This window comes from Sorex araneus, chromosome 3 (genome assembly GCF_027595985.1).
Source record: "Sorex araneus isolate mSorAra2 chromosome 3, mSorAra2.pri, whole genome shotgun sequence".
Classification (NCBI taxonomy): Eukaryota; Metazoa; Chordata; class Mammalia; order Eulipotyphla; family Soricidae; genus Sorex; species Sorex araneus.
This window is the reverse complement of record NC_073304.1, coordinates 89,837,226-89,852,809: the sequence shown is the minus strand read 5'-3', so window position 1 is coordinate 89,852,809 and position 15,584 is coordinate 89,837,226. Positions and strand designations below refer to the sequence as shown.

At 53.2% G+C, this 15,584-nt stretch overlaps 1 protein-coding gene across 1 annotated transcript in view; it reads right to left on the bottom strand.

Moving 5' to 3' along the window:
* The window catches only part of DUOX1 (dual oxidase 1), a 33,295-nt gene extending 19,456 nt beyond the window's left edge, over positions 1-13,839 (bottom strand). The window contains exons 1-17 of the mRNA XM_004609632.2: positions 13,779-13,839; positions 12,525-12,608; positions 12,166-12,330; positions 11,239-11,426; positions 10,918-11,119; positions 10,631-10,797; positions 10,233-10,293; positions 9,991-10,087; positions 8,376-8,463; positions 7,096-7,192; positions 6,695-6,867; positions 4,853-5,028; positions 4,573-4,691; positions 3,842-3,979; positions 3,138-3,251; positions 1,858-2,057; positions 1,071-1,256 (exon numbers count right to left, since the gene is read on the bottom strand). Of these exons, the coding sequence (XP_004609689.1) occupies positions 1,071-1,256; positions 1,858-2,057; positions 3,138-3,251; positions 3,842-3,979; positions 4,573-4,691; positions 4,853-5,028; positions 6,695-6,867; positions 7,096-7,192; positions 8,376-8,463; positions 9,991-10,087; positions 10,233-10,293; positions 10,631-10,797; positions 10,918-11,119; positions 11,239-11,426; positions 12,166-12,330; positions 12,525-12,608; positions 13,779-13,839 (2,316 nt within the window). The remainder of the gene's footprint in view (positions 1-1,070; positions 1,257-1,857; positions 2,058-3,137; positions 3,252-3,841; positions 3,980-4,572; positions 4,692-4,852; positions 5,029-6,694; positions 6,868-7,095; positions 7,193-8,375; positions 8,464-9,990; positions 10,088-10,232; positions 10,294-10,630; positions 10,798-10,917; positions 11,120-11,238; positions 11,427-12,165; positions 12,331-12,524; positions 12,609-13,778) is intronic.
* Between the last annotated feature and the right edge of the window lie 1,745 nt (positions 13,840-15,584).

The following is a 15,584-nucleotide window of genomic DNA, read 5'->3' as shown; positions in this document are numbered from 1 at the left end:
GGGATGCTGGGAATCGAACTGGGTCAGCCACGTGCAAGGCAAATGCCCTACCCGCTGTGCTATCGCTCCAGCCCCTCCTAGTACCTTTCTTGATTTGCTTTGGGGGCCACACTCTGCAGTGATCAGGGCTCACTCCTGACTCTGTGCTCAGGGATCTCTCCTGACAGGGGGCACAGGGCACCTTATGTGGTGGGGATCAAACCAGAATCGGTCCTGCCAAGTCTTGTATATTAATCTTTGTGTTATCTCTCCAGCCCCCTCTCCTGCCACATTCTTCTGAGCCAAAACTTGTTCATCTTAGAATCCCTGCTAGGTCTCACCTGCACTGGCCCTCACCAGCCTGAAGTCTCCTCAATCACTCACTCCTGGATCTCCTCTGCAACTTTCTCTGTGTCTTTCCATCTTCTGAGTGGGATGACAGACTCCTGCACTGCTTCGTCTCCCCTATAATACTTAATCTCTGTCTCCTCAACTTGTCCACTCCCTACTCTGCCACCAGGGTACCTGCATTTCGGTTGAGGGGAGGACCCAAACCCTGGCCTTTCTCTTCCTGTTCTGTATCCCACATCCTCCTCCAAACACATCAGCCCCCTTGCAGGACTCTCATCCCCTGTCTCAGCCTTCATGTCCATGCTTGGCTGATGAGAGTGAGGACAGGCGGCCTGGGCAGTGAGGAGGAGGAGATGGGGGAACACCATCACCCTTGCAGCTGGGGGTGGACTGGTATAGGACAGGAGCAACTCCATGAAATTTGAGCAAAACTGGAGTAGAGGCAGGGGTGTTTGGGTCACACTGGTGGTGCTCAATTGCTCCTCTCGGTGCATGGCTGGGGGGGGCCCTTTTGGAGGTGCTCAGGGGGCTCAAACCCGGGGCTCCTACAAATGCAACATGCCCTCCAGCCCTGTGAGTGGTCTCCTGGCTTCCCACTGCAAAACTGACTAGAAGCAAGAACTCAGAGCCTCTGACTTTCCCTGGAGTCACCCCACGACCTCAGTCAGGTGGGGTGTGGGGGCAGGGAAGGCACCTCGAGAATCAGACAGACCAGGCCAAAACCCCTCCTGCCTTCACACCTGGGAGAATAGGTGCCTGAAGAAGGTCTCCAGGAGGTGGCTCCGCTGCTCCCGCGTCACAGCCACCCGCATCAGCTCCTGCTCCCGCAGCTCCCACTCCTGGAAGCTCAGCCCACTCTCCTTCAGAGTCGCCCGCAGGTTTTCCACCAGCTCCTGCCGCTCCTCCTCCAGGTTGAACAGCAGCACCTAGGAAGGGCAGCCATTCATCCGGGCCCTGGAAGGCCCGACGCTCTCTGTGAGTGCTGCCAGGGGACCATGGGGGAAGAGAAACCCAGCAACAGAGAGGGCGTTCTCCTCCCACACACCCTCCCCTGGACGCTTCTGCAGGTGCAGGGGGAGCATTCAAAAGGCATATGCACAAAGCTGACCTTCTTTCTCTTGCCCAGACTGGAGAACTGATCAGGGAGGCCAGGGGACAGGGAATAGAATGGGGACCCTGAGTCAGAGCCGAAACTTTGACTGAGTCGCCTCCGCAACAGTGAGTCTAACAATTCACTAGAGCCTGAGATCAGAGGACAGGGCTGAGTGTCCTGCCTCTTTTGAGGACTCCTACTGAGGACTGGCCAGGCTGTCTTTACAAGGGAGGGACAGGCCGTGTCTGCAAGAGGAAGGACCGCGGGGATCATGTCACCCAGCATGCCCGGGGCAGGATCAACATGTTCCAGGTGATCTTCCGGCAAGACTAGAAGCCAGAAAGCGCGGCCTAGCCTGTGACTTTTCCTCTCCCCCAGGTGGCCTCCCTTGCTGTCCCTGTGGACAAGGATCCCTGGGGCCATCTGGGCTGTACCAGGTCATACTCCTTGGGGATCTTGAGCAGCAGGGTGCGGCGGCCACGGTTGCTGGACAGGATGAGGTTGACCTGCTGCGGGGGCCGCAGCTGGATGATGCGGAGCACAGAGAATCTGCCGTCTACTACGCGGACCTGACCGGGCTGCAGATGCACCAGCACATGCCGGGAAGGCTCCTTGCGGCCCTGCCATTCCAGTGCTGCGGAGAGAGGGCGCTGGTCAGCGGGGGCCGCCCAGAAAGTACATGGCACAGCTCCAGCTCTGGGCTGCAGTGAGAATAAGACCCGCATGGTGCCTTGTTCCTTCCAGGATGGAGGGGATCCCCAGTGCTGATGAAAGGAATAATGCCCATGGCCTGAGTACTGACTATGTGCCTGGCACTCTACCATGGGCTCTGCATGAGTTCATTCATTTAATCTTCACCAGCCTATGAGGTAAGGGGTATACCCCTGGCTTTCTCCTGGCTCTGCACTCAGGTATTACTCCTGGTGTGGGGGCACCAAATGCAGTGCTGGGAATAGAATCCAGGTCAGCTGCACACAAGCAAGACCCTTAACCGTGTACTATCTCTCGAGACTATAGATGGTAAATATATATCAATGGTATTTCTATAATATATGTGTTTGTATATACATATGTATGTACACATACATGTACATATACATATATAAATATATATATATAATTTAGTTTGGGGACCACACTTAGTGGCACTCAGGGTTTACTCCTGGTTCTATGCTCAGGGATCAATCCTGGCAGTGCTCAAGGGACCATATGCTGTCATTGGGCACAAGGTAAACACCTTATCCACTGTCTCTACCACTCCTGCCAGTAAGTGATATTATCAATGTTATTTTACTGGGGTGAGGGAGGTAGGGTAGGGTTTAAAGAGATTTAAAAAAATTTGCATAGCAGTGAAACCAAGACTCCAGTGGTAGGTCGCGCTCTCACGTCTCTCTGTAAGTGCTTCTCTGCAGCCTGAGATGCCAGTGCAAGAAGTCACAAGGCAGCTATGCTCAGGCATGTACCCAAGGCCACAGTCACCCACCCTGTGAAGAGTCGCCCTGGAGGCAGTGTTCCCTTTCCCCCGCCCCCCCCTCCGCCCCATCTAAGTGGGACTCTTAAGGAGCCCTGTGGGTGGAGAAGTCCAGGCCCCACTAACTCCAGGAGAGCCCTGGGCCCCAGGCCTTGGAAAGAGAGCCCTTTTCCTCAGGCTGCTGACGTGGAGGTGGGCTGAGGCCAGCAGGCTCCACCCCACCCTGGCTGGCTCTGTACCTACCTTCCACACCCTCCACGAACTTCTCAGACATGATGCTTTGGCGGCCCTGCCCTTGCAGCCTCTTGAAGTTCCGCCTCCGGAGTCGGGCAACAATCCAGGCGCTAAGAAGGCTCACTGCGAGGACAGAGGTGGCAGGACACTTAGAGGAAGGCAGGGGCCTGGAGAGATCAGTGGTCACATCTCCTCCTAGGTCTTTCCATTCTATGGTCTCCAGAGATGATTTTCCCAAGGACATGCAAACTTCACACCAGGGGGAGCATGGAGGAGCATCCTAGGGGGACTGCCCAGCCTCCCTTGCTGTCATTACATAGAGCCTAACCCAGACAGAGACTATGTCCTCTCTGTCAAAGCCTGGGTCCATTCTGCCAGACCACTGGGGCACACCAGGGAAGCCTTGCCCTGAGCAATGCCATCTGTGTCAGCCTTGGCTCCCCAGCGGCCCAGCCTCTGATAGTCTCTCATACCCCTGTACTACAATTAGCTGTGGAGGGGTTTCCTCTAGTGAAGGGAACCTAGAAGACAGGGAGGTAATTCTCCATGACACTAACTTATCTGCAAGTCAGATACTCCTCATGTCCTGTCCTGACTGACCAGAGGATCAATCTGGAAGATTGATTTCCTAAACAGAACCACCCACATTTTACCACCCCCACCCCCACATCCTTATAGACCCTCCATACGCCCACCCGACCCATTCCTTTTACCTAGGGGGAAGCAGCAGAGGGTCGCAATGGTGACCCAAAAGCCAAATCTGCAGCCCTTAAAATAGTCTCGAATGATGTAAGGAGTGCAGGCTGGCAGGCTCTCAGTGCTGAGCTGTGTGGGCTGTGGACAGGGGTCTCCTAGGGAGGCAGAGAAAGTTGGAGGTCTGAGGAGGTGGGCCACAGTGGCACAGGGCCACTGAAGCTGAAAGAGGGCAATGACCTGGGTGGCAGAGGTGACGGAGCTGCTTATGTCTTTCATTGCACCAGGAGTGCTTGCCTTCTTGCCTTGGACATCTCTCTCTCTTTCTCCCTCTCTCTCTCTCTCTCTCTCTCTCTCTCTCTCTCTCTCTCTCTCTCTCTCTCTCTCTCTCTCACTCTCACTCTCTCACACACACACACACACACACACACACATACACATACACACACACATTCACAGAGGCGCATGGATTAGGATTGCCTCACTGAATCAACCCCCACCCTTCAACAGTCCTTCCTGCTTCAACTTGGATCTGTCCTCACTTGGGCACTGCCTGCAGCTGTGTGGATGGGCAAGGGGTATCTACACAGCAAGACATGACCAGTTTGGTGCACTGAACCAAAGTTCCCAAGGACAGAACCGTGGCTCACTCCCCCTTGGAGGCTGCCACCAGCCCTACTGAAGCCAGCCCCAGAGGAGGAGGGCCGAGGCTCAGAGCCCAGCCCCCTCCACAATCGCCCTGGCCACTAACCGGCTCTCCAGAAAAAGATGTTGGGTTGCAGGGCATTCGGGCTCAGGTTGGTGACGGCCACCAGAACATCCCGGAGCGAAGTGTTTCTGATCTCTGTGATCTCTTCCTCAGAGAACAGCCTGAGAGTGGGTGAGATGCTGTGGTGGAGACACAGGTAGGCAGGCCCCAAGCCCACAGACCCAAAAGAGAGGGAAGGGAGATAGGTGGAGGGTACTGGGAATCAGACAGGTCTGGAACCAGGTCAAGGAGGAGCGTGACAGTGGACCCCAGCAGGCCTTACCCATTCCTGGTGTTCTCAAACCAGTACCGGTCTCCATCCCGCAGTCGCACAAACTGGTCGAGCACAATGGCACTGAAGAGGGGCCCAGGGTCCCCGTGGCTCTCTAGGAGCCCCCCAGGGAGCAGCTCCAGGCGAGACAGGTCCTGGTCGTATAAGGCAGCTGTAGCCTCTAGCACCTGGAACCAAGAAGGGATAAGAATGAATACAAACACCCAGATGGGCACCAGGAGTAATTTCACAGGACAGGACCAAAAACTCACTCATTATGCCCCAGGCACTGCTCCAAGTGCTCTGTATGAATGCATTCATTTAGGGGAAATGGCTCACTAATTCGGCTACCTGTTTTATAAAGTTGCAGTCGGATGTTTGCCTTTCTCCAACATACACTTGTTCTCAGAAAGGGCAAGATATGTGCTGATGTTGAATGTAGGATGAAGTGTGAAAACAGATGTTTGTTTGTTTGTTTGTTTGTTTTTATTTGGGGGTCACACCCAGAGAGGTGCTCAGGACTTATTCCTGTTCTGTGCTTAGAAATTGCTCTGGTAGGACTTGAGGGACCACACGAGATGCTGGGGATTGAACCTGGGTCAGCTGCGTGTAAGCTGATTATCTTTCTGGCCCTGTATTTTCAAATTTAATTTTAAAATGTTTTTCTTGGTGGGGGAGTCCACACCAGCGATGCTGAGGGCAATCCCTGGTTCCATGTTTGGGAAACGAGGTGGTGCCTTCCTCGTGCAAAATGCATGTGCTCAACCTATTGGGTGATTTCCCTAATAGAATGTGCTCCCCCCACAACAAACAAAAACAAAAAAAATCAAATCTCTGAGTATACATTGCTTTTCAAGAACAGTCTTTCTTGAAAGGAGCAGCATCTTCTACCTGATTGTCACTGTTCTTTCCCCAATGAAGGCAGCAGCAGAGCCCTTGACCAGCTTCACTCCTTCAAGGTCCAGCTGAAGCCAAAGGCCCACTACTTCTGGCCTGCCAGGTGATCGCTAACTTCATATTGATATAAAATTTACAATGCCTTGCCTGTATAGAAGAAGAAGAGGAAGGAAAAGAAAAGACAAGGATGAAGAAAAAGAAGGAGGAGGAGGAAGAGGAGGAGGAAGAGGAAGAGGAAAAGAAGGAGAAGGAGGAAGAGGAAGAAAGGGCAATACACAATAAACAGAGGGACACACTGTAGAAACAGTGTTGTGCCCAGGGGCACATGCAGACAAAGTTAACCATTGATGGTTAACAAGCCACAAGTGGTTAACAAGCCACTTGCCAAGAGATCACTCAGGGTGTGACAGTCTGAATCTCAGTGCATAAAAACTACAGTAAAAACGTTAAAAGTGCAAGCCTTGCATACAACTGACCCAGGTTCATTCCCTAGCACTGTGTTTCGTCCCTGGAGTCCCTCAGGAATGATTCCTGAGCACAGAGCCAGGGAGTAGCCCCTGAGCACAGCTGGTGTAGTCTCAAAGTGAAAAACAAAACTGAAAGAAAAAGGTTAAAAGTGCACATAAAGTACAGTGTTTCCCTAAGTCAAGTACCTTCAATACTTTGGGAGAATTTCCTAGGAGTTCTGGGAAGACAAATGAGACAAATCCTATAAAGTTCCCGGCATGTAACAGATGGCTAGTAAACATTTGCTGGATGTGCATAGCAACAGAGAAAAGCAGAATCCTGCTTGTCTGGTCATCTCCACCCTGATGTGGTCACCGGGAACGGCAACTTAGGTGAGCCCAGTCTTCTCCCAGGAACTGGTCGCCAGCACCTCTCTCATGTCTGCCTTCCATGTCATGTCCAGCATACCCTGACCCACTGCCCTGCCCTTGGGTTCTGACCCCTCCTCACAGTGCCATTGATTCGGGAGAGTGCAGGGTTGATGTCTCGCCAGCTGGTAACAGGAGGCAGGCCCAGGGCTTCCCTGGCTTTGCTGTAGGAAGGCAGGCCCAGATCCCGGCCCCGTTGCAGGCAGCTTGCCATGTGATCTGTGCGGGAAAACTTCAGAGGTCCAGGCCAGAAATCTGAGGAGATAGCAGAAAGGACGAGAGAGTGGGGGGCCATCATAGTGCCTCTAACCCATACCTGAGGATTGGGGATCTGGGCCCTCCAGAGCGAGATGTGGGCCAAGTCTGGGAGCTCTCTGGGCAATGAGAGCAAACTCTCCACCCAGGGCAGCAACCCCCACCCCCTGCCTGACTCTGGAGCACTTCTAAGGACCAATAGCCTCACCCTGCAGCCTCCAGGCTCACCTTGGACATCCTCAACCACCACATGGTCCTCTCGCTCGGCGATCTGGGAGGCCATGCCCAGCAGCAGTGCGACCACATCTTTGGCATTTTGGGAATGCTTTGAGGGTGGAGAGAGGAGAGTAGTGTGACCAGAGCTCTGGGACCCACCCAATCTGCTATTTGCTCCTAAACTGGTGAGCCATCCTCCTCTGTAGGGTGATTTTTCACTCGGGGTGAGTGGGGTCCCCTCCACAGCTCATGCTGCCAGGACACAGGGCTCCACCAGCACAAGTGACTTAGCATCTTATTTCTTCTATTTTAGGAGACTTGACAGTATGGTTGAAAGGACACGAGAAGATTTAAGTTTTGTACTTGCTGTTACCAACCAGCAAATCATAGAACCTCTCTCAACTGTCTTTTCTTTCATGAAAAGGGTCCTAGGAATTAATAAAATACCACAATAAAGGGGCTGAAGTGATAACACAGCGGGTAGGGCGTTTGCCTTGCACGTGGCCGACCCGGGTTTGATTCCCAGCATCCCATATGGTCCCCCGAGCACTGCCAGGAGGGATTCCTGAGTGCATGAGCCAGGAGTAATCCCTGTGCATCGCTGGGTGTGACCCAGAAACAACAACAACAACAACAACAAAAAACAAAACAAAAAATCACCACAATAAAATAAGCAGAAAAAAATTAAGAGATTAGGGCATTGAGGCTCCTTTTTAACTCAGCCCATGACTATGATCTCCCTCTTTCCTATCTACCTTTCTTTTTCTTACTAACAACTCCATACAAAGTAACTGATTTTGTTTTAAATAAATGATCAATAGTTTCCATCCCTTCTGTGGCTGGATTTGGATCATTGGGATTATCCCTCTACCCTGCTTCCCTTCCCCAATTCCCATTCATACCCACAAGCTGCCCTGTGTGTCCAAATGGAAAGTTCCTTAGAGGCTGGGTTCGTTGGGTCCCTACAAGGCCTACAGGGGACCCACAACTGTCAAGGGAGAGAAAAAATCCTGGGAGAGGAGGAAGCAATGAACGTAGACCCAAACCTGTACAAGCCATGTTGTCTGCCCATCTCACATGGTGGGATAGAAGGCTGGCATATGACCTAGAACAACTGCCAACTTATTTCACACACTAGTACTGGGGATGGTTGAGGCCCCCAGGCTGCCTCCTCCAGCCCTCCACAGCCCAGCTGGCTACCTCGGTTCCAATGAGGCACCACACACATCCCCAGATAGAGATATACAACCTGCCCCAAAAGCACACACCCACTAATGTGCCCCTAGCCTGACCTCTCGCCTCCAGTAGCTGTTGCAGACCCGGAGAGCTCTGGAGACAGTTGAGTTCCAGTCAACCCACTGGAAGTGACAGCTGGCATTTCTGAAAGGCAAGGAGCAGAGAGTGATGACTTGGGTCACAGAGTCTGGCGTTAGCTCTGCGTTAAGTCACTGCTTCCCTGAGGTGGGCTGTGTGAATGGTAGGTGCAAAACAATTTTCACTTTGCTTTTTCTGTTCATATATTTGTTTGAGCAAGGCCTGGCAGTGTCAGGACTTACTCTTGCTTCTATACTCAGGGATCACTCCTGGAGATACTTGGAGGACATATGTGGTGCTGAAGATCAAATCTGGGTCAGCCCTATGCAAAGCAATGCCTTAATTGCTGTGCTATCTCTCTGATCCATCAATTTGATTTGTGTAAGCTCTCTCTCCCCAAATCAGAACATCTAAAACTTCTCTCTCCCTCTCTACAGATATATGTATATACATTACAAACAAAATAATACAGTTACTTTAAAATGATTAGATTTATTATCATATATAGTGATTATAAGAATTAAGTGGAAATACTATTATATATATTTGATTAAATATGTATACAAAATGAAAAATAATAAATATGTAAATTTATTTTAAGGGTCTCCCGGATGGTACTCTGGAGGCCTTGAGGCCCATCTCAGAGATCTTCATTAATTGGGCTAGGAGTTCAATATAAGGGCTCAAGGATGCAGTGCTGAGGATTATTGGGGTGAGCCCAGTGGTGTTCAGGATCTTCTAAGATTTTGGAGACCTTTTAAATGTAAAGCATGAATCTTAACCCTTGTAATGTCTCTCCAGCCTTAAATATGTATACTTTTAAAGTTCCTTTTTCATTATGCTGAAGTTATTATTTTTTCAGCTCTCAACTGTTTATATTATAACTTTCCCTCCAAAGTCTTGTGTCACCTAGGTCCTGTGCTTATAATTAAAACTGTTCCCACCGAAATGCCAAAAGTTGAAGTTAAGAGTAAGACTGTGACTCACTCTCAGAGTCTCAATTAACCCATCTTTATCTGAGGGATTAACAGCTACACTAGCTGCAGGATATGAATTTAAAAGTACTTGAAAATCACAATGGGGGCCCAGAGAAGGTGCAAAAGTGAAGGCACTGGCCACTTCCACTCTGGCTGGAATCCTGGCACTGCATGGGATCCCCCCAGTATCTCCAGGAGTTGCACCCCTGCTCCCCACATTGCAATGGGGCTAAGCAAATAGTTGTTGTTGTTTTTTTAAATAAATGACATTAAAAAAAAACAATTAAACAACGGATTATCTTTTAAGACAATTGTCTTGTCCTCCATAGTTCCCTTGAAGAGTCATGAACAGTTTCAATTAATAATCCACTTCTGGGGGCCGGAGTGATAGCACAGCGGGTAGGGCGTTTGCCTTGCACGCGGCCGACCTGGGTTCGATCCCCGCCATCCCATATGGTCCCCCAAGCACCGCCAGGAGTAATTTCTGAGTGCAAAGCCAGGAGTAACCCCTGAGCATCGCTGGGTGTGACCCCCCCAAAAAAAAAAATCCACTTCTGAAAGCTCCTAAAGGCAGATTTTTTTTTATTTGACACAAACCTTTGCGTTCCTCCCTCACCTCATGTAGACGCCAGGGGGCACCATGGTGGAGAGAAACTGTTCAGACGCCACCAGGAACTCTGGAGAGATGCTGGGGTCCAGGAAAGGGTGGTACCCTAGGGGAAGAGAAGACAGAGCACTTTAGCATGTCACTCCTGTACTATGCGACACCCGGGGTCAGCGCCCTCCAAGAAAAGAGCCCGCGAGCTTTCTGGTCCTCCCAGCGCCTCCCGCGAGCTTTCCTAGCCCCCAGCCCCTCACCTGCATAAGCGGGGGGCGTCTTCCCAAGGAAGCTGGGCAGCCACTCATACATGGCGATGTTCTGAGGAAGAAGGGAGAGGGGCTGAGCGCTGGAGCGGCGGGATCCACAGGGACCCAAGCCCGGGAGACTCCTGGGAAGATGAGGCACAGGCAGGGCTGACTGGGGAGAGACCCCTCTATAGGCGGATGGGGCGTTGTCCCACCTCACCGTCAAGGAGGGGGTCACAGACCAGAGTCTCCCACTGAGGAGCCCTTTGCCCCTCCCACGACTCCCAGAAGTGATGCCTCCAGGTGCTGGGGGCTGGGGAGCTGGACTAGGGCGTTGGCGGCGGGGCGGCCCAGGAGGGGTCTGCGCGGGGCCTCGGGGCTCTCCCGGGCGGCGCTGGGCTGCGACTGACCTGGTAGGTGGCGATGACCCGCTTGCGCGCGTGCTGGAACAGCTGCTCGTCGTCCCAGCTCGGGTGCGCGGCCGCCAGCCTCTGCGCGCACAGGTTGTGGTAGCGGAACCACAGCAGGCCCAGCGCCTGCACGAAGGGCTCGCGGTTCCCGCGCTCCGCCCCGAAGGCTGCACGGCGGGGGGCGCGGGCACGTGAGCTCCGGCCGGGCGTCCCGGACACACCCCTCTCCCGAGTACCCCTCCTTGAGACCGAGACCCAGCCCCGGGGTGCGCCCGACCCGGCCTCACCGTACAGCCCCCGAGGCCCGCGCTGGCCGGTGGCGGGGTCCGGCGCGACCCACATGAGCTGCGGGTTCTGCGCGTCCCGCGGGAAGTCGGGGTCCGGGCCCGACGCCAGCTGCCCCCCGGAGAAGCTCCGCAGCGCATCGCTCCAGGAGTGCGAAGAGCCATAGATGGCGCTGCCGTCCAGCCAGCCGGTCACCTGGTTGGTCTGCGGGCGGGCGCGCGCAGGGTCGCTGACACGGGGTGGGGGCCTCCGGCACAACCCGAACCCAGCCCGGGCTCCCCCGCGCCCGTCCTGCCGTGAGTCCTGCGGCCGCCTAGTCTCACCAGGTCTCGGGGGTTGCTGGGGCTCTGGCCGGTCTGGGGGTCCCAGCGGCTTCTCTGGAATGGCAGGACCACGTCCCCGCGTCTGTGGGGGTCGAACACAGGGTCTCCGGGCGGGATGTGGATGTTGAGGAACTCGGCGGGGCAGCCGGGTCTGTCCACGCTCACCAGGTCCGACAGCACGTGGTAGCCTGGGGGGGAGGGGCGGAGGTCAGGGTCATCCCTGAGCCAGGTACCAGGTGCCCTCACCCAAGGTTCCTAAGAATAGGAGACAAGTCCATGCCTTGACCTCCCCACCCCTTCCCAACCCTTTCTTACATCCTTGTCCAAACTGTTTTCCTCACCAGTTTGGCCTTCTCCTTGGTAACTGGGAGGTGCCCAGTGAGTGTGCCTAGAAAAGTGGGCTGGCAGCTCTGGTTTCGACTTGCAGCTGGGAGCAGCCTGCCCAGAGGGTCTGTCAGCCTTAGCGAATTGTTGGGCATCTCAGAATGTTGCAAGCTAAGGTGTGGGGGAGGGGCTGAATGGCCAGCAGGAACTGGGCATTAATACAGGGAACCATCAGCTACTGGGATCATGCTGCCCTACGCCTCCTATTCAGACCATGTCCTCTCCCCCTGCCCTCTAGTAAGAATCCAAACCCTGCCCAGGAACCTGTCCTTAGAACCACAGGGGCTGAGAGTGAGAAGAGAGTGCCAACAAGAGGCCACGTCCCTCCAGCCCACCTGGGCAAGGGGAAAATGCCCCTGTCCTCTTCCCCCATGTTCCCACTCTTTCTCCATGGGATATACTTATGTGTCTCAAACCAGGCTCTGCTTCCACGCCCTACCCCAGCTGTCTCCTTCCCATATCTCCCCATCACTTCGCTCCATACTCCCTGTTTTCCCCTCAGGACACAGAGGTGACCTCCAGCCCCGAGATTAAGGCTCTCACCAAAGAAGACCCCCATCACTGTGCGGTTCCGCAAGGAAGCCTGCCCTGAAGCGCCCCTCATAGCGGTGTTGCTAAGACTTCGGGGGTTGGGCAGATGGGGTTCTCCCTTGGCCTGGTACACACCATCAGCGTAGCTGGCTGGGACCAGCCGCTGCAGCCGTGAGCCTGGAGTGAGAAGAGAGGGGCAAGAAAAAGAATATTCAGGCAGGCTCTGTCACCTCCCTGCTGGGGTTCTGGCATCATAACTCATACAAAAACCTCAGAGATAGATTGGCCTTAGCTGGCACCTGCCAACCTTTGACCTCTGGTGGTAAGTACCACCGTGACCTTGGGGCTATGTCCTCTTGACCCTCATTTACCTTTGCTGCCCCATTTGTGCTCCTTGTGGTTGTTGTACCACCCATCAAATCGCTGCACCTCCCAGGAAATGGGGTTCTGAGCACCTGTGTGAGGACAGAAGGAAGGGTGGCTGGGCAAGTCAGAAGAAGATGGGGCCCTCCTGTCGGGACAGGAGTCCATCAGCTGAGACCTTTTTCTACACTAGGATGGCACGGGCTGAGGCTCCCTCTCCAACCACCCCTGAGAACAGAGTAAAGGACATGAACAATCATCAGGTGGGAAGCCTGCTTGTCAGACTGTTGCCCCTCAAAGATCAGAATTTCAAAGCTACTCCCCTCAACACCTCTGAAAAACCATCATCTCCCCTCCCCCTCCCTCCCACCCTCCCTCCCTACCTCCCAAACAAGAATGCAGGGCTTCAGGCAGAAACTAAGACAGCTTCCTTCCTAGTATACCATGGCCTGGGGCAGGAGGAGTGTGGGAAAAATGCCTGCTGGGACTAAGAGGCAAGAGCTCTGGAGAAAAGGGAAACCCAAGGCCAAGGGAAGGGGCAGGCATGCAGCCATGTACATGGGAAGCCTATGGCAAAGGAGAAGCTACTGGGCAGCCTCGCCATGCTGCTGCCTCCAGCAAGCACAGTTCATTCCGCAGGCTGCTCTCCTTCCTACTCTGTTCTCCACCGCTGAGCAGCAGGGCCTTGCTCCTTCCTCCTACTCACTGAACCTTTAGCCCACTTCCTCCTCAGAGACCTTCATAGGCTGCAGAAAAATGGCCTCATTCTAGTAAGAATCTGACCGAGTCTGAAGGTCATAAGATAAAACTTGTGGATCATATGTGTGGAGTGGGGGGGGCAATGTCCAGGGGTATGTGTGTGTGTGTGTGTGTGTGTGTTCAATAATTAAAAACACTGATAACTTTCCCTCAGCTTTTAGTCCAATGTGTCTCTGAGATTCTTATTGTTTTGTGTATCTAATCAGTCTTTCCTATGGGGGTGTCAGAGGTACTTTATGGAGAGTAGGGGTAGGGAAAGCATTCCCAGCTACAAGAGGGATGAAATAGGAATGGCTGTGATGAGACAACCATCCATATCTCTGTTTGGGGGTAAATTTTCCAATCTATTACCCACTCATCTAGTCAAGCAGCTTGAAGTGAGCACCTCCCGGCATGGGAATTTAGCTAGGAAATTGGGATTAAGAGATGAACAGGACACAGCTTCTGCTCCTGGAAGAGTCACTGGGTTGCGCTACTCCTAATCTTCTCCACTCTGTACTCACCCATGGGCATCCATGGCCCCACCAGGAGTATCCATGCCAGAGCCAGACAGAAGAAGCCCATGATGAAAATGATTAATGGAGTCCTAAAGCAGATTCTCTAGGAAAAAGAACAAGGATGGTCAGAATGATCCCCGGCATCAGGAAAGTCAGGTGAAAGTCTCTGTAGCCCCCTGAGAATCATGGCAGGGAGCTAGACCACAATCACAGTGGGTAGCAAAGTGTAGATGACATCCCATCTCCCAAGAATCTTTCATTCATTCAACAAACACTCCATGAGTTCCCATTATATCACGCGCAAAGAATAAATGATAAAACAAAGCAAACAAAAATCAGTGCCTTCCTGGGCTTTACCTTCTAAGACCATATGGAAACCAGCTTCCGGCAGTGCTTGTTGTTCCCCAGCGGCGCCTTGTTTGATGGCCAGGTCGCCGAGCTGTGTCCAGGATATCACACTGCTTCCAGTCCGCTGTGTCACTTCTCCGGTCTAGACCTTGGTTTCCTCTTCTGGCTATGGAAGTAAACATGCCTGAACTGTTCAGCTCCTAGCATGGATGCTGGAACCAAATGTGAGCATGAGGCTGAACTGAAAGCAAGTAACACGTCACTGCCAAGGAGAGAGGGTAGGCTTGGCTCCTCTGGGAGGGCTCTGGCGGGCTCCTCTCCATGTGTGCCTCTGGTGTCTTGTCATCTCTCCCCCGACCGACAAGTCACCCAGTAAGAAACTGAGGCAGCAGAGAACTTGGGCTGAGATTCTGAGGGCCACCGGGAGCACTGCAGGCCAGTGAAGAACTCCCCATTTAAAATCACCTTATGAGACTCACCTTATAGACTGGGGTGGGCGTACCTGAGGAGCCATTGATTTGAGGGAGACGGAGCAGGGAAAGCCTCACCTCCAGTCAAGCCCTTGGGGCTCCTGGACAGGTTGTCTAGTCACCAGAGGAGGGAGCACAGGGAATGAGCTCATCCTCACTCACCATCTATTAAATGAAAAGACCTGCGCCCTGTCCTAACTCACAAGCTCAGCATTCCGGCCTGTCTGTTCCGCTGCTGGTCTTTGCTAACGTGTGTGTGTGCGGGCAGGGCTCTGGACAGTTGGCCTTGTAAGGGTGTCACACTTAAGCGGCTCAGAGATCCTTCCCTGATCTGTCCTCATTCTGCTCCTCCTCCTTACTGCTATCTTCTGGAGCCTGCGTTCCTGATACCCGTGTGCCACTGCTAACTCTGTACAGACTGGCAAGGAGCTAACCTGAATGTTGTGGGTGTGTGTGTGTGGGGGGGGGTGTGTGGCGGGGAGCTGCCTCTTGCTGGTGGGGAGCCCCATTTCACACAGCAACCAATCTTTAACGGGAAGCACTCTCTAGATAACCCAAGTCAGGGCAGTGACCCCTGAAGGCGGTGACAGAACCACCTTAGACACAAAACACTAGAACCTGCCTGGTTCTTGCAGCACGTGGCCATTTTTCGGGAGAGGTGACCCTGGTGTGAGGGTGCACAGGAGATGGGTCCTGGCACTAGGGATTCCAACTTGGTTCCCAAAGGGTTTTGGAAAAGCTTAGACACTAAAAACTTAAAAATTCCCTCCAGGGAATGACGCGCTGTTGCCAGGAAATGCTCCAGAGAGAATCCCAAACAAAATACGTCACCCAAACATTCCCGGACCCCAAAAGTTCCAGACTCCCCAAACCTTGCTGGAGTGGAGGATAATCTCCTTTACCAGCCCCCATCTCCTTCCCTCCGTCCCCCCCCCCCGCCCCCGATTCTTTTGCAAAGAAGGAGCCAAAGCTAGAGAGTTCCCCTTCCCCGACC